Source organism: Dasypus novemcinctus, chromosome 19 (assembly GCF_030445035.2).
Source record: "Dasypus novemcinctus isolate mDasNov1 chromosome 19, mDasNov1.1.hap2, whole genome shotgun sequence".
NCBI classification, from domain to species: Eukaryota; Metazoa; Chordata; class Mammalia; order Cingulata; family Dasypodidae; genus Dasypus; species Dasypus novemcinctus.
In genome coordinates, this window is record NC_080691.1 from 52,301,395 (window position 1) to 52,319,128 (window position 17,734).

General features: G+C 59.6%; 1 protein-coding gene across 1 annotated transcript; it reads left to right on the plus strand.

Moving 5' to 3' along the window:
- The first annotated feature begins 289 nt into the window (after window positions 1-289).
- Window positions 290-5,007, plus strand: TBX1 (T-box transcription factor 1). The gene is given in 14 exon segments (XM_058281029.1): window positions 290-315; window positions 1,061-1,162; window positions 2,081-2,115; window positions 2,118-2,251; window positions 2,711-2,866; window positions 3,536-3,553; window positions 3,555-3,610; window positions 3,696-3,796; window positions 4,202-4,245; window positions 4,247-4,315; window positions 4,318-4,381; window positions 4,384-4,559; window positions 4,561-4,659; window positions 4,661-5,007. Coding segments are annotated over 14 exon segments (1,116 nt in total). The 3' UTR covers window positions 4,697-5,007.
- Window positions 5,008-17,734: the final 12,727 nt, after the last annotated feature.

A 17,734-nucleotide genomic window follows, 5' to 3' on the forward strand; every position in this document is an offset into this window, starting at 1 on the left:
CTGCAGCTCCGAGGGTTTTTTCCGGGCACTCCTTGCTGTCCCTGGCCCACCCCCGGGACCCTCCCGGCAGGAGAGAAGGCCTCTGGCCCCGTGTCTCCTTCCTCCTGGGACAGCCCGTCGGCCCTGGTCCCAGGCCGGTGCAGCTCAGCCAGGCCCCGGCGACAGCCCGGCTTCACCCCAGGGAGGACCTTCTGCAGCCCCTGCAGCCAGCAGAGGCTTTGGGCGCGGGTCCCAGGGAGCCCACCCGAGGCCCGGCTCCTCGGGGCCTCCGTGGTCTGCCCGCTGTCCCATGCGGAGAGGCAGCGGGAAGGGCAAGTGAGGGGCTCATTTTCTAGGGCCCACATCCGGCCCTGCTGTGCTGTCAGGCTCCCCACCTGGGAGCCACAAAGGACATCCTTTTAAGAGTCCCGTGGTAGGTCACCAGTCATCAAGTCGGGATCCAGGGGAAAAGGATATTTAGGGGACTGTGGGCAAAGCTCGCCTGTGTCCCTGCGGAGTTGGGGAGCTACCGGGCTGGAGGCAAGGCCCGAGAACCAGGCAGAGCCAGGGACTGTAGGATCCAAGGCCTCGGCCTCCCGGGAAATCGGGGCCCCGGCCGGAGAGCCAGCCGAAAGCCCACGGACTGCCCTTAGACTCCGGGTTTCACTTTGTTCGAGCCGGGAGCGACGGAGCTCGAGCTGGGGGAGGCCCCGCCAAGGGCCCAGAAGCTGGGGGTGACTGTGTCCCGGGAGCTCCAAGGTGGAGGCTGGGTCCCGGCCGGTCGTGGGGGGAATTCGGCAAAGCGAAGGTGGCTGAAAGCAGCCAGGGTCGGCGGCTGGGGCGCGGCCGTGTTTAAAAAAAAAAGGTGTGTGGGGGGGCCAGGGGCTCCCCAAGCCCGCAGGTTCCTGCAGGGGCCTCCTTGGGTTGGAGCAGCTGAGCCAAGGGAAAGGAGATGGAGGGAACCAGGGAGTGGAGAAGGAGATTGCCCTTTGTGTCGCCTCCTGCTTTCCCACGAGTGAGGCTTAGGTGGGCGCCACCCCCCCGACCTAAGGTGACCTGAACCCGGTCCCCTCACCCCCAGGCGCATGTTCCCCACGTTCCAAGTAAAGCTTTTCGGCATGGATCCCATGGCTGATTATATGCTGCTCATGGATTTCGTGCCTGTGGATGACAAGCGCTATCGGTGAGCGCCCCGAGAGAAGTCTCTCTAGCCGGGCCTGTGTGGTGCGGACCCGGGCGGGGGGCTCAGGGAGATACAGGGCTCCCCGTCTGCTGACCCTTCTTGGGCCATCCATGCCACCCAGTCCCTCAGAGCCCCAGGGTCCCAGGCACCTGCAACCAGCCGCCCCCATCGACCTGAGTGCCCCAGCGTCCAACCTCAGGCCCACCCGCCCCACCCTGAGCCATTCTTGGGAACCCCGCTCGCAGGAAGTTCCTAAAGACTGAGGCCTGGAGCCCCTGCAGCTGGGGTTGCCAGAGCCGGGCGGACCCCCTGCCTCTGGCCCAGGCCCCGCCTTTCTCCGGGTCTCCTTTTCCCAGGAGGCGCGCTAGCTGCAGCCCCTTCCCTCTTCCCCCGGGGGTGCTGGGCCCCAGCCGGGCAGGAAAGGTGGGGTGGCTGGGAGAGATTATGCAGGGCGGGCCTGGGCTGTCTAGACAATTAACAGCAATTAATAAACTGAAAGGGGACCGCCCTGAGCCCCAGGCCGACAGCACGGCCAAATCCGGGCTCTGTGTCCGCGCAGCTCTGTTCCCGGAGGCGGTTGGCTAGGCCCACTCGAGCCGGGCCAACCCGCGTGCAGCGAAATGTGGAATGTGGCTTCTGCCGGGAGCCGGCCTGCCCTACCCCGTCCCCTGGCGCCCGGGATGCGACATCGCCTTTCTCTTGTTTTTGTGTACTGGGGGCAGGCGGGAGTTTCCGCTTTTTGCTTTTGTTTTTCCCCGGTAATCTCCATCGTAAAAGCTCCTGTTCATTTCCCTGCTAGGGGCCACTCCTCAAAGGCACTTTCAGGGCTTCCTCGGTGTCAGGGGCACGGTCTTCTCGGTACCCCCGCCCACGACCTGATCCCCCCATCCTGTGCAACTTCTCCCCGCCCCCGCCAAGGTATGCCTTCCACAGCTCCTCGTGGCTGGTTGCTGGAAGGCAGACCCTGCCACGCCAGGCCGCGTCCACTATCACCCCGACTCGCCAGCCAAGGGTGCGCAGTGGATGAAGCAGATCGTTTCTTTTGACAAGCTCAAGCTGACCAACAATCTGCTGGATGACAACGGCCATGTGAGGGACCCCCGTACCAGGCTCCCGTGGGCAGTCCCCGGAGCTGCCCATCCAGCCCTTGGGCCCAGCAGGCAGAGCTGGGGCAGCCGGGGGAGCGGGTGCAGGGTGAGGGCAGGGGACCCCGCCAACGTCTCCAGAGGCTGGGGAAGACGGCCTCTTGGGGTTTCGGGGTCCCATGGCCTGGTGGGCCTGGGACGGGGAGCAGGGGGCACCCTCCTTCCCGTCATCGTCACTCTTGAGCTTTCGCTGGAAGTTTTCTTAAACCAGCAAGGAAGGGGCTGGGAGAGGGAAGCAGGGGCAGGAGGAATTGCTGGATCTAGGCGGGAGGCCTCATGTGCAGCCTCCCCTAATTCTCTGCGATCTTTCCGGAGCCAGGGCCCCATGCCCCGGCTCTGGAGGCGGAGTCACTGGGGAGCCCCCCGCAGCAGGAGCTGAGCCGTGGCCTGCCTTGCTTTCCAGATTATTCTCAACTCCATGCACAGATACCAGCCGCGCTTTCACGTGGTCTATGTGGATCCGCGCAAGGACAGCGAGAAATATGCCGAGGAGAATTTCAAAACCTTCGTGTTTGAGGAGACGCGCTTCACGGCGGTCACTGCGTACCAGAACCACCGGGTGAGGGCCTGCGGGGGAGACCCCCGAGCCCAGGCCGCCTTCCGATCCACTTGCCTCTGGGGGCTGCGAAGTAGTCAGCCCTCCCGGGAAGGGGGGCCCGCAGCTCGCCACGCTGCGCCGGCTGCGCAGACGGCTTGTAGCTGGCGGCTGGGGGTCCTTGCTGAGCACGGCCACGTGACCCCACACCCCAAGGGCCTCCGAGGTTGGGAGCTGATCCCTCCCCTCCCCTCCCGCCACCGGGCAGCCCCGGCCTCCTCTATCAGTTTGACCTCTCAAGCGGCAACTGTCACTGCAGCCTGAAAGTTTGTTTTCCAAACCATTCCGGAAACTCCCCATCAGGGGCCTGATACGGGGTTTGCCCAGATTCCTAGAGTGCCCATCTGCTCCCCACACCAGGCGGTGGGAAGTAGGGCAGGGTGATCACTTTCCGGTCCCTGCCAGAGACGTAGGGTCTCCCTCCCTTCTGCCTGGGATGGCAAGAGGTTCCTCTGGTGAGAGAGGTGCTCCACTGGTCCATGCTTCCGGAGAGAGGCACAAGCTCCGCGAAGGGAGGGATAGCGGGAGCCGGTTCGGGCCAGTGGGGGCACCAAGGAGACTTTACTGGAAGCAGTGGGTAGGTGGCCCAGGTACCGTGGGCTCGAGCTGTAGGCTGACACTCCTCCCCTGCAGATAACACAGCTCAAGATCCGCCAGCAACCCCTTCGCCAAGGGCTTCCGGGACTGCGACCCCCGAGGACTGGGTGAGTGTCTGCCCGGCAAGGCGGCCAGCGCCCTAGCACCCGCCTCCCGGAGCTCCGCGTCCTGACCGCTGCCTGCCTCGCTCCCGCAGGCCCCGCAACCACCGGCCTGGCGCACTGCCGCTCATGAGCGCCTTCGCGCGCTCGCGGAACCCCGTGGCCTCCCCCACGCAGCCCAACGGCGCGGAGAAAGGTAGGGCCTGGATCGGGAGATCCGGGCTCGGGGGATCCGGGCCGTAGTCCGCGCGCGCTCCGACCCGGGCCGGCGGCCGCGCCCGGCCTCGCCTGCACCCCCGGGGCGCTCGCGGTCTTCGCGCCGGTTTCACAACGGCCGCGGCGGCGGGCAAGCGCGCACTCGCCCGCCCGGCCCGCCCGACGGCTGCGCCCTGCCCACCCCGCCCGCCTGCCTGCCTGCCTGCCCGCGGAGGGGTGCGGGGGGCGAGGACCCGGGACCGACCCGCGGGCTTTCGGACGGTTCGGAGAGCAGGGGGCCGGGGAGCACCCGAGTGCGGCCTTCGAGCCTCCTCCCCCGCCGGGGCCGCGGTGCGGGCGGGGCGGGTCCCCGTCGGCAGCGCTCACCCCTCGGCCCTCCCAGCAGACGCGGTCGAGGCCCGGCGAGAATTCGAGCGCGAGGCCGGCGGCCCCGGCCGTGCTAGGGGACCCGGCGCCTCCCCCACAGCTGCTGGCGCGGGTGCTGAGCCCGCGCTGCCCGGGGGAGCCGGCGGCACCGGTGGCCTCGTGGCGCTGTCCGGCACGCCCGGGGGCCGGCCTAGCCCCCCGCACCTGAGCTGCGCCTGGAAGCGCCTGGCGCGTCGGAGCCGCTGCACCATCACCCTTACAAGTACCCGGCCGCCGCCTACGACCACTACCTCGGGGCCAAGAGCCGGCCTGCGCCCTACCCGCTGCCGGGCCTGCGAGGCCACGCTTACCACCCGCACCCGCACGCGCACCCGCACGCGCCACCACCACCCGGCGGTGAGTCCGGCCGCCGCGGCCGCAGCCGCCGCCGCAGCTGCCGCCGCCGCGGCTGCCAATATGTACTCCTCGGCGGGGGCCGGCGCCGCCCGGCTCCTACGACTACTGCCCCAGATAATGCGGGCCGCCCGCCGGCCCCACTCCCCTCGCTCCCGAGCCCCCGCGGGGCGCCCCCCGCACAGCCCCGAGGGCCGCGAGGGTCCCCGCCCGCCAGTGCCAAAGCGCCCGGTCAGAGGCGGAAGGATGTGCTATTTATTGTTCTCCCTGAGACCGCGTCGCCCCCTCCACACCCCGGCCCGGCCGGTAGTTGCAGTGTAGACGGCCCGAGAGCGCCGTCTGCAGGCGGTGTAGATATGTGTAGATAGGTGTAGATAACTGTAGATACCGCGCCGGCGCCGACTCGATAAAACGGTTTTGCCTCTTTTGGAAGCTGTTTCCGTGTCCGCTTATTTGCGTCCGGTGGGATCGGGCAGGGGGCGGGGGAAGGAGTCTGGGGCGGGGGTCCTAGTCCTGGGCATCTCGGGAACTTTGGGGTCTTCTTGGCCCAGGTCCCTGCACCCCGCAGATAGGATCCTCGGCAGAGCTGGGGGCGGGGGACCCCCGTGCACCCCTTCGGGCGCCTCTCCCCACCTCCCCACCCTTTCCCAGCCCTTCTCCGAGCGCTGTTCCTGCGCTCCCTCCCTGCCCCTCCACTCCTCCCGGTGTCTCTGCCTGGCTCTCCCAGCACTTCTCCCTGTCCCCTTCCCTGACTTCCCCGCCCCCTCTCCATCCTGGCCGCAGTCCCCATCCCCTGGCGCTCTACCCGACCCCAATTCCACCCTGTGGCTTCACTCAGCCTCTCCAGGCTGTCGTTTCCAGGGCGTGGGCTCTGGCCCCCTGATGTTTCACTTCAAGTTTTCACACCTGCAGTGGTCCCTCTTCTAGAACCTTGGCTCCTGCCCCTGGCCTGCCGGTTTGCAGGGTCCTGCGCTGGCCATGGTGCTTTCCCAGGGGTGGGGGGACGACGGGTCACAAAGGGGCGCTGTTGGGGGTGGCTGGGTGGGGGTGGTGCAGAGCCAGCCTCCGTTGCCGGGAAGGGAGGACGCTTGCCGGTTCTCCCCAGTGGAGGGGGGGGGGCGCATTGGCACAAGGCCGCCCTAGCCCAGGCCGGCGCTTCCCCTGTTTGTTGACTTTATTCGCTGTGTCAGTGTCCCCACGGAGTGGCCTGGCCAGGGGCACAATGACAGTGACCGTGAGTCATCGCGAAACCTGTCGGTGAAGCACTTTTTCGCCGGCCAGGTGTTTGAGGGGGGCCTCTCCCATGAACTCCACATCAGCGATGGGGCCGGAGGCACCCTTTGATCCGTCCCTTCCTGAGGCCAGGCAGGAAGAGCTGACAGCCGGTCCACGTCAAGGCTGCGAACTTGGACACAGACGACGGGAAGTGCAAGTGGCCGAGGCGCGGCGCATCCCGCCCCTCCCCCCCCCCCGTGCCTGTCCGCCCCTCCCCCACCAGGGGACGTCGGCCGCTGCCTCCTGGCCACCTGGCTCGTGGCTCCCCCTCGTGGGTGTGGGCCTGGAGTGCTCGTAGAGTCCTAAACAGACTTGCCCGGGTGTCCAGGGGCTCAGCCACGGGACAACAGGATGCATTCCCTGGAGATTGGTGGGAAAGGCAGGGAGTGGCCCCGGCTCCTGAGGGGTGAGCTGGATGCCCCTGGCCTCTTGGGCTCCAGAAGCCTCGAAGGGTACCTGGCCCCGAGGTGTGGAGACTTCCGCCCCATCTGCCCAAGAGGCCAACAGTCTCCGTGGATGCAGCTTCAGGGAGGCGCTCCTCCAGGCTGCCGCACGGCCGCAGCGGGTCTCCTCCCGGGAGCCAATGGTCGCCCTCCACAGCCCGCGCACCCACCCTTCCTTGTCCCTGGGAGATGAGTGCCGCTCTGGGATCTGCAGGCATGGGGGCTTCGTGCTGAAGAACAAGCCTTCCCGTGGGTGCTGGGCGCCCCTCTGAGGATGCACTTGAAAGTGTCTGGGCTCTCTTCTAACGGGGACACAGCCACCCTGCATGCCCTGAGCTCCCAGACAGCCCTGGGGGCCAGAGGTGGGCAGAGGGGACCTCAGTTTGCAAGACCTCCCTTTGGGTTTTGGTCAGTGCTCTCTCCTCTGAACTAAGAACGTGCCCTACAGTATGTATAAACAGGGGTGACACTCGTGGCGGTGGGAAGGGCTTGGGCCACCTGCTCCCTGCCGTCGTACCTAACCTCCCTCCACACCCATCAAAGATCGAAAATCCAGAGCCGCTCTGTCGTCCAGTATGTGGCCAGTTTTCTTTTCTCGTTCTGCAGGAGGGGCTCCCAGGAGCACCGTCCTTTAATCCGAGAGCTTCGCGCTCAGCCCGCGCTGGACCTGTGGGGGCCTGGCGGTGGGCAGGCACTGACCCGGAGTCCTCTCCCTCTGGCCAGGAGGTGCTGGGGCGCTGGATACCCGGGATTTGGCATTGCCTTATGCCTTCCCTCCTCCGGGTGGGTTTTCTTTTACTTCCTGCTCATCCTTCCTCATCCTCGTCACTCATCTCACTGGGGAACCCTTTGGCCACGCTCTTGGACGGATATCCCTGCTCCCACCGCCTTGGGAATTCTCAGGAGGACTGGTGACATCCCTGCTTTCCCTTTAGCGCTCACTAGTTTCCATCCTGTTGTCGTTGCCGTCATAACATCAAAAGGGAGCTGCTGGGTCCAGGAAGCGTGAACCGTCAGAAGGTCCCCCACGGTGGCCTGCGTGGTGCCCAGGCACCCCTGTCACGCTCAGTGCCCTTTTGTGAAATGTGCCTCCGGAAAAATTTCCAAGTCATCTTCTGGGGCTGCCGACCGGCTTCGGGTGCCCACCTCTGAGTCCATAGCGCCTGGGTGTTGGATGATGCGCTCAGAAAGCTGCTGAATGCCAAGTGGGAGTCTCACATGCCCTCTGGGCATTCACGTCTCAATTAATGCAAATCAAATAACATTAAACATTGGGTTCCTCTCCAGCTCCACTTGGAGCACTCACTACGCAGGTGACCCAAAGGAACTTCTTTTTCACCCTCTGTCCCCACGACGAGCTGGCCTGTTGGTGGCCTTCAGTAACTGGAAGCGCCCGGCGCCCTCACCTGCCCCCTTTGCCGTCGTAGGGCCTGCGAGGCACCCGGCACACCTGGCTCAGCTCTCTGTTCTCTCAAGCGCTGGCCTGATCTCCCGTCGTCCGTTTAGGGGGGACGCTGCTATGCTCAGCTCCCTGCTCCTCCCGGAGGCCCTCAGCCAAACAGACCCCAATCCTGCGAAGCCGGGGCTGCTACCCCCATTTCACTCAGCGAAGGGAGGGGACTGCCAGCCCTGTTTTCAGGCAGGCCACCCGTGCTCTCCTTCCTAAACAAGGGCCTGTGGAGCACCTCCCGCTGCTGCGTGGCCTGACAGTCTCGGGGCGGCGGTCGTGGGCGGCCCTTGGCTTCCCTGGCAAATGGCTTCCCTGGGAAATTCCTCTCTGCCCACCCCACGGCTCTGAGGCTACCCCAGGTGCCTGCCTTTGGGTGCCCGGCTGGCCCGGAGGCCCCGTTCCACGCCGTGGCTTATCTCCACGTGTCCATTTGCCACCATGCTGGGGAGGACGTGGCCCCCCGGAGCCACGACTCAGAGTTTGGACTGGAAGGGGCCTTTGGGTACTTCTAGTCCAGACACCAGAACTCTAAATCCTGAAACGGCTCCAGAATGGAAGTGAGGGGTCCGGGGAGCCCCCGGCCCTGGGTGCCTGCTCGCTGTTTCAGAGGTTGGGAATGGGTCCAGGCTAGGGGGTGGGGGCAGGTTTCTGGCGCCCACTGTGGCAGCTTTCCTTGGCTCTTAGGCTCTTCTCATTGCCATGCCCACGCCCCAGCTCCAGAAATGCTTGGGGAGTCCTGCACGGCCGCTTCGGCATGTGGGAGGAGGGGAGTGGGGAGTGGGGAGGTATATGGGAACCTCTTATATTTTTTAATGTGACATTTTTTGTGATTTGTGTATCTTCAAAAAATACAATAAAAAATGATGCTGGAGGGATGGGGAGTGGGGTACATGAGAACCTCTTACCTTTTTTTTAAGATTTATTTTTTTAATTTATTTCCACCCCCCTCCAGTTGTCTGTTCTCTGTGTCCATTTGCTGTGTGTTCTTTTGTGACTGCTTCTATTCTTAACAGCGGCACTGGAAATCTGTGTTTCTTTTTTGTTGCATCATCTTATTGGGTCAGCTCTCCATGTGTGCGGTGCCATTCTTGGGCAGGCTGCACTTTCTTTCACTCTAGGTGGCTCTCCTTATGGGGCACACTCCTTGCGCATGGGGATCCCCTATGAGGGGACACCCCTGCGTGGCACGGCACTCCTTGCGCACGTCAGCACTGCGTGTGGGCCAGCTCCACACGGGTCAAGGAGGCCCGGGCTTTGAACTGCGGACCTCCCATGTGGTAGGCAGACGCCTTATCCATTGGGCCAAGTCCGCTTCCCCTCTTATGTTTTTTAATGTAATATTTTGTGTGATCTATTAGCTTAAAAAGATAATTTAAAAAAAAACCAAACAAGGTAAAATTAAATTAAATTAAAATTAAAATTAAGGCCAATGCCAGCGTTGGTGGGGGACTAGTGGCCTGCTGGCCACTCTGCCAAGCCCTACGCCTACCGCTTCCTCCCAGCTTGTCTTTGCCGAAGCCCCCGCCCCGCCCCGCCCCACCACCCCAGGAACCCCGACCCCCCAGCCTTACTGATATGAGCACTGGGGACCCAGTGCCAAGCACCTCCAGATGCATGCCTGGAGAAAAGCTGCCAGCACGGCATGGCTTTACGCCCCCGCTGGTGCCCAGAAGACGGGGCAGACTTCTCACGCTGGCGAGGCTGGTCACGCTGTCCTGAGGGATGCGTTTGGGATCCAGAGGCTTGAGGGTGCTGGACCCCCAGCTGGGGTGGTGGGTATCCATGAGGTGCGAGAAGGGGCAGCCCCTGCCCACCCTGGAGCTGCCCTTCCAGCCGGGGCGTCCACAGGATGTGGACTCCCATTTGGGTGACAATTGAGGAGGACCAGGCATGTGCCAATCAAAGCACTGTGCCCGAGAGAGTTCCCCGTGGCCCGGAGCCCTCCCAACGCAGCTGCGTCCAGGCACATGGAGGGCGGGCGCGGAGGGACTTTTCCAGAAACAGCCTCGCAGAGGATGAGAGCCACGGTTCTTGGTGGGCGCAGGGGACAGGCGTTTAGCTCCACCTGGAGCTGGAACTGGGGGCCTGGAGGAGCCGCTCCTGCTGCCTCTTCAGGAAGTGTGGGAACTCTGTGCCTCAGTTTCCCCTACCACGGTGCTGATTCCTGGCCCCTGTGCAGAGGCTTGGAGGGCTCTGGGGAGCCAGACATTCATTTTTACAGGTTGTGCATGTTCACGGGTCCCCAGTGGGCAGGACTGGGCACCTATGCTTGGAGACACGGGGTGCATCTGTCCCAGCCTGGCCCTGCTCCCCCTTATCAGAGGAGCTGTTCTCCTTGCTCAGGCCGCCTTCACCCCTCCCAGCCCTGTCTCTGCACCCTGCCGTGGCCAGGGACGAGGAGTGGGCAGGGTAGGCCGGTCTCCCTGGCCTGACGCGGTGGCCCCAGGCCAGCGTTTTCGTCCCCAGGGCTGCCTCCCACCTTCGGTGAATTTCACACACACACGCACACATGCCTTGCCTTTGATTCGCTTCCCTCTCCCGCTTGTTGCCCTCCTTCCAACCAGATGGGTCCAGGAGATGAAGCTTTGAAGACGCAGCCTCTCTTCGGCAGCTGCCAGGTCTGCGCGTGGGGAGAAGCAGAGCGGAACCGGAGGCCTTTGGCTAGGAGCTTAGGCTTTAATAGCAGTAATTAAATTAGCCTCTTAATTATAAAGAAGAATGTCATTGCCGAGTCCTTCATCTATCAGCTTTCCATGGCATGAAATGAGCGGCTAATCCTCTCCCCCCACCCCAGGGAGGCAGCCGCCCTCTCCAGGACACAAACTCTGGGCTGTAGTTCCCTCATTCCGAGACAGAAGTTGTTTTTTTCTTTCACGTTTCAACGTCTCGAAAACTGGGACATGTCTCCATCAAGGGCACATCTCAGGGTTTTTGTGTTTTTTTTAGGAGGTGCAGGGGATTGAACCCAGGACCTCGTACACGGGAAGCAGGTGCTCAACTGCCGATCTACAACCCCTCCCCGACACCTCAGTTTAGTAGTGAATGCTGAACGCCCTTGGAGCTGCATCTCTGGGCTCTGGGCAGGGGGCCTGGCATGGTAGAGGCAGCCCTCATTCGGACCAGCCCCTGCCTTGCCGGTGACCACCTGCACTTCTGGGTCCTTGGTCCCTGCGGCCCGGTGACTGTGTCCATTCCTTTTGGGACCCGTCTCTGAGTGCCACGTCCCCGCCCGCACCCGCTCCTCCCCAGTGCTCACTGCGTTTTCCTCTCCTAATTCTGACCCTGTGTATTAGAGGACAAGTATTCTCATCCCACAGCCCAGGTGACAAGGGCGGCCGCGGCTCTGGGGCTGGGTCCCCAGGGCTTGTGCAGCTGGAGGCCGCCATCCCCCTTGGGCTCTCTCAAACTGCGCTGCCACGGACGGGGCCCCGGCGCGCGTCGGCTGTGCCTCCACCGGAGGGCACGGCGAGGGTCTTTCTCTCAGGGCCCACATTTTGGCGCGCTGCTGGCCCGTGCAGCTCTGAGTCCCTCCTGTAACGGCAGAACCCGCTCACTGCCCTTGGCGGAGCCCCCGCCCGCCCCAGTGGCCCCCGGCACGGCCAGTTTCCCACATACCAGCCTGCTCTGCTCCTGCCAAGCCTGCAGCGGAGGCAGGGGACTGCCCAGGGCCAGGAAACCAAGCCCCCTCCCCCCCCACCTTCCATTGTCATTGTTCACCAGGTAAAAGGGAATTCAGAGCCGAAAGAGTGTGGCTGTCGGGCCACAGCAAAACCCGGAAGCAGCCACTTCCACGCAAATAATCACTTTTCTGGTAACAATACGGAAAGTGGTAAGGGATCTAAGAAAAATAAGCAGCTTTGATTAAAATGCAGCTGACCAATTGGCACGGAGTCCTCCCAACTTGGCTCCTTGTCCTGGGGGAGACTGCAGGGCGTCAAGGGCAGGCGCAGGCCTTTCCCCGGGCACGGTGAGGTTGGGGTTGCCTGCGGCCGCCCGCGCTCGGTCTCCGTCACCTGTGTGAGCTCGGACGTCTCAGCCGCTGCTGCATCTGCAGAGATGTGTGTGCCAGGGGTCCCGCTGACCGCCCTGTGCTGTGCAAGGGCGACGAGACCTTCCGGCATGCCAGCGTGGAGGGAATGGCCTGGTGACGGAGTGCTCTTTGGCTGGTCCCTGCCCGCCTGTGCCCCCTCCCCGTCCCCTCTCCGTGGCCTCCCTGGCCCCTTGGTGCCCCTCTGGTGGCACAATCAGCCTCCACCTCCCAGAGCAGCACAGTGGCCTTGGTTGACAGTGTCACGCAGCACCTAGGAAGATCAAGCCCTCCCTCCCTTTGGGGGGCCGGTGGGAATTAGGGGCTCCTTTCACAGACAGTGCCCAGAGCCCCCACTCAGGACTCACCCAGGAAGTGCGGGGGACCTGAAGCAGTGCCCCCAGCAGCGGGTGGCAGGTTGTGGCCTCACTGTGCTGCTGAGTCCTGGGGCCACACACGGTACTCCTGCCCCTGGACTGCGAGCTGCAGGCTGGAGCCTTCTAGAACCCAAGCTCTGCTCCTGCAGCTGCCACCCAGGAGGTGCCTGGGCTCAGGGAGGAGTCACTGGGGTTCCCCTGGTGGGATTTCTGGCCATTTTCCAGGTGTACCCCCCATGAGAACTGCAGGTTCCTAAAAGACTGATTTTGGTAGCATGAAGGTTTCTAAAACAATTTCAAGATACTTAAAGTTCCTTTTGTTTATTTTTTTTTAACAATTTATTTTATTTTTTCTCCTCCTCCCCCTTGTTATTTTGTGCACGCTGTGTCTGTTCATTGTGCGCTCGCCTTCTTTTTAGGAAGCATGGGAACTGATTCTGGGCTCTCCCATGTGGGAGGGAGGTGCCTAATCGCTTGAACCACCTCTGCTCCCTGCTTTGTTGTGTCTCTCATTGTGCTTTTCCTCCTTGTGTCTCTTTTGTTGTGCCATTTTGTTGCATCGTCTTGTTCCGCCAGGCCACCGTGCCAACTCATCTTCTTTAGGAGGCACTGGGAACTGAACTGGGAACCCCAATGTGGTAGGCGGGAGCTCAATTGCTTGAGCCACATCCACTTCCCTAAAGTGCCTTTTATAAACCCATTTATTTCAGGATACATAAAGAGCCGGAGTCAGCCAGAGTTTTCAGAGACTGCTTTTGTTCACCTGACTGGAACACACCCTGCTATGCGAATGACAGTCCCTCACCTGTCTCAAGGTCAGGGGTACTCAACCAAGGGCCGTTCTGACCCCAGGGCATATTGGCCGTGCTTGGAGGCATTAATGGGCATCACAATTTTTGGGTGGGGGGTATGCTACTGGCATCTGGTAGGTGGAGGTCGGGGAAGACCCCACCACCTAGAACCACCTGGCCCCCAAGCTGGCAGAGCTGCAGTAGGGTCCCACGATGCCCGAGGGCCCCGCCCTGCAGACTTCCAGCCCACAGGACCGCAGGGTGGGAGGGTCTGCCCGGAAGCCTGCAGGGGGGAGCAGTGTTCACCGGACTTGGCTGTTTGTCTCTGAAAGCCCGGGGAGACCCACTGTTCGTAGGGGAGGCAGGGCTGAGGGCCCCTCCACCTCCAGCCTGCTGGGGCCCCGTCCCCTGCCCTGGGGGTCCCCGCTGGCCTCCACAGCGGTGCTCTCGCCCTGCCTGGGTGGCTCCCTCACAGCAGCCGTCTCTCTTTCTCGTATGTTCTGGGGGCAGGTAAGACCCCTGAGCTCCAGGACGGCCCAGCCCGAGCTCATGCAGGAGACGGAGGTACAGGCTGGGGCGAGGTGGGGAGTGGGGGGGAAATTCCAGGGTCATCTCACGTCACAGGTGCACACATGGGGGCTTGGCCACTGTTGAATGAACGAGACTCAGTTTCTCTTTAAAGGTACCCGCGTCCCGCGTCTCCATGGGGTGGAGGGGCTGGAGGGTGCCAGGCAGGGGCCGTGGGCTGGGATCCCTGTGGGGTGGAAGCAGGGGCCCGCCCAGAGGGATTTGGGTTTTACTGTGGGTGGGAGAAGGGGCCGTGCCCCGGGAGCTGCCACCAGACCTTGAAACGCTGACTTCCGCCGACTGGGCAGGGCTCTGAAGAGACAGACGCGCCCAGGGGGACGGAAGTGCAGCTCCATTACGGGAGCTCCAACACGAATGTGCACAGTCGCCGTCAGTGCCGACGACGGGGACCCACCCGGATGTCCTCGACAGCTAAGGGGACAAACGGGCAGTGTGCCGAGGGAGGGGTCTGGGCTCAGCAGGCACCACACTGCGTGCCTCCATCGAGAGGGTGTGTGGGAAAGGCAGGGCCACAGCGAGGCAGAGCAGGTGGATGGATGCCTGAGGTGAGGCCGGGGTGATAGAGGGTGGCGCAAATGCACCCCAAAGCAGTTGTCAAAACTCACAAAACCGGGAAGCAGATGTGGCTCAAGTGATTGAGCTCCTGCCTACCCCATGGGAGGTCCCAGGTTTGGTTTCTGGTGCCTCCTAAAGAAGATGAACTAGAGAGCGAGCTGACAAGACAGGCTAGCATGGCAAGCTGATGAAACAAGAGACACAAGGAGGGAAACATAATGAGAGACAAAACAAAGCAGGGAGCAGAGGTAGCCTCCCTCCCACATGGGAGGTCCCAGGTTTGGTTCCTGGTGCCTCCTAAAATAACGAAGACGAGCACACAATGAGGGGATGGGGAGAAATAAATAAAATAAATCTTTCAAACAAACAATTCACAAAAGCAACAATGAAAGGCAAATTATACTTGTGTATGTCAAGGACAATTTGCCAGGGCTTTTCTTGCTCCCTGTTTCCTCTAGTTTTACCCAATGCCTATTGTGTCTACTTGCAACCCTTTCCCTTTTCTCTCTTTAGCTTAACAGTGTGCTGGGAAATCGCTTTTGCATTCATTATTCTTAGTTAGCAAAATAGCATGTTCCTATTTTTAAAAATAGGTGAGAGGAGACTGTGGTTAATAGGACAACTCTAAGAATGTTCTTTCATGATGATAACACATGCACGACACTATTACAAGGTGTTAATAATAGGGTGGTATATGGGAAAAATACACCTAATGCAAACTATGGACTATAGTTAACAGTAATATTTTAATATTCTTTCATCAGCTGTAATGCAGGTACCGCACCAGTGCAAAGTGTCAACCATGGGCAGGGGAGGTATATGGGGATATTGTATTTTTTTACTTGACTTTTCTGTAAACCTATTTCTCTAATTTAAAAAAATTACAATAAAACCTTCTGCTAAGTGAAAGAAACCAGACACAAAGTACCACACATATTGTATGATTCCATTTATATAAAATGTAGTTAGAAATAAATCTATGAGATGGAATTAGATTAGTAGTTTTGTAGGACTGGGGAATGGACAGAGGATTGATAGGTAACTGCTGGGGGGATGAGATTTTTCTTTTTTGAAGCAATAAAAATGTTCTAAAATTGATTGAGGTGATGAAGGAACAACTCTGTGATTATATGAAAAGTCACTGATTATACACTTTGGGTGGATGTATGGTGTGTGGATGTACTGTAATAACTGCTTTATTAAAAAAAAAACAGGGAAGCAGATGTGGCTCAAGCGATTGGGCTCCCATCTACCACAGGGGAGGTCCCAGGTTTGGTTTCTGGGGCATCCTGGTGAGGGCAAGCTGGCATAACACACAGGCATGGCAAGGTGACGCAACGAAGAGACAGAGTGAAGACAATGAGAGACACAACAACCCAGGGAGCTGAGGTGGCTCAAGTGATTGCATGCTTCTCTCCCACATTCAAGGCACCGGGGTCGGTTCTGGGTGCCTCCTAAAGAGAAGATGAGCAGACAACGAGCACAAAGAACAAGGCGGGGAATAAATAAAATAAAAAACAAAATAAACAAATACACAGGGCAGAGGAATACTTAATGCCTTGACTTCACTTCTTTTCCAATGGGTCACGGATGGTTGAGACAGAAGGGGACTGACCAATGAGACTCTGGGTTGTGGTCTCAGTGTCCGTCTCCTTGGCTAGCAGCTGCTCCCCTATCATGTCTAATCCAGCCTGCCCTGCCCTTCCACGCGGTGTGGATGTTCGGCCTCTGTCCCAGAAAAGGAAGGCGTACACTTCAATGGGGTGGTTGCCCCATTCTCGATAAGAAATTGGTGGCTCTGAGACACCCAGGAACATGCTTTAGGGATTCCTGGAGTTTCTGGGCATGTTCAGGGCCCGACAGGCAGGCTGTGTGGAGTGGGGACTCTCCTGGGCCCTGTGACTCCTGTGGGGCCGAGAGGAACAGCTCGGCCTTCGCTGAATGTTGGGCCTGGAAATACATGCCCCGTGTGTGTTAGGTTTTCCCCTTTGCTTTGGTTTATGTTTGGAATTTCCCAACTGAAAAATGTGAATTGTTCCATAAATTCTCAAGATTAAAACATGGTATGTTGTGGGAGATTGTGGACAAAAGACAGCTTCTTACTTTTAACCCGTGTCCCTGTGGGTGGTCAGGGCCTTTGGAAGATGTAATTTTTAGTTAAGGTGTGGCCAGCTGAAGGAGGGTGGGAATTAATTTGAATTACTGGAGGACTTTACCAGCAGAAGAAATTTGGGCACAGCCGGAAAGGCCACATGGAGAAGCGGAAGTCTATGGAAACCAAAGAGCAGACACAAGGAGAGGCAGTCATGGAACAGGAGGCAGAGATGGGAAGCCAAGAACACCCAAGGATGGTGGCCAGCCAGTGCCGGAAAGCTATGGACTTTGGGAAGAAAGCCTGGCTTTTCCAATACTTTGATTTTAGACTTTCAATCTCCAAAACTATGAACAAATCAATGCTGTTTAGGCCAACTATTTTTTTTTTATCCCCCCATTGTTTGCACCCACTGTGTCTGTTTGTTGTGTGCTCATTTTCCTTTTAGGAGACATCAGGAACTGAACACGGGATCTTCCATGTGGGAGGGAAGGACCTAATTGCTTGAGCCACCTCTGCTCCCCGCTTTGCTATGATCTCATTATCTTTTCCTCCTTGTGTCTTTTCTTACGTCACCTTGTTGTGTCAGTTCACCACACCATCCCTTCGCGTCAGCTTCTCTTCTTTAGGAGGCATTGGGAACTGAACCCTGAACCTCCTGTGTAGCAGACAGGAGCCCAATCACTTGAGCCACATCTGCTTCCCTAAGCCAACTATTTGTTACAACAGTCTGGCAAACTAAGACAGGTATCAGTAAAAGAATTCTCTAGGGAGTCACACTCAAGTTAATATGATTAATCAATATGACAAAGTAAATTTCCCCTGACATTTAAACACTGATTGCCAATGGATTGAAAACACTTCTAAACAGAGAAAACGACAAGCCTAACACACCAGGCCTGGAAACTTTTTAAGCATCTTAGGAAGTACATACCACATTAGAGAGTCACTAAAACTGATTCTAAACAATAAAGGATAGTTTGTTTTTTTTTAGGAGGTACGAGGGAGTGAACCCAGGACCTCACAATTTCCAACCCCAGCCCCGTCTTCCGTGCTTATGTCAGTTTCTGACACTTGGCGCAGTTTCCTGAGATTTGGCTTTCGGGTAGACAGGAGGTCCTCAGCTACTGTCCTTTTCCTAGGAAACGCTGACAGGTGTTTGAGCACCATCAGCAGTGCCACTGTTCCTCATGGTGTTTGGCTACCCGGCAAGATGCAGAGTGCCCGGTCAGTGCCGTCTCCCGAGGGCGCTCGGGGCGTCTGACCACGTCTCCTGTTCCCTGCCCCGTGCCTGCTGCTTCTGGGAGGCTCAGTTACAAAGTGGAGCCAAGGACAAGCCGGATTTTGTGTAGAGGCTGCAAATATCTGGCCCTTGTCCTCTCCGCAGGGGGCTCTGCGTCTCCTCTCCTTGCCTGGGCTGCCGCCTTAGGAGGGGGTCCCCCAGCCCCAGTCGCTGACCCCGCCTTCTGCTGGCACAGGGGGATGTTGGGTGGTTCATTAAGGCACCGATGGGGAACTGCAGCGAGATGGAACAAAACAACTACATTTCTTTCTTTTTTTT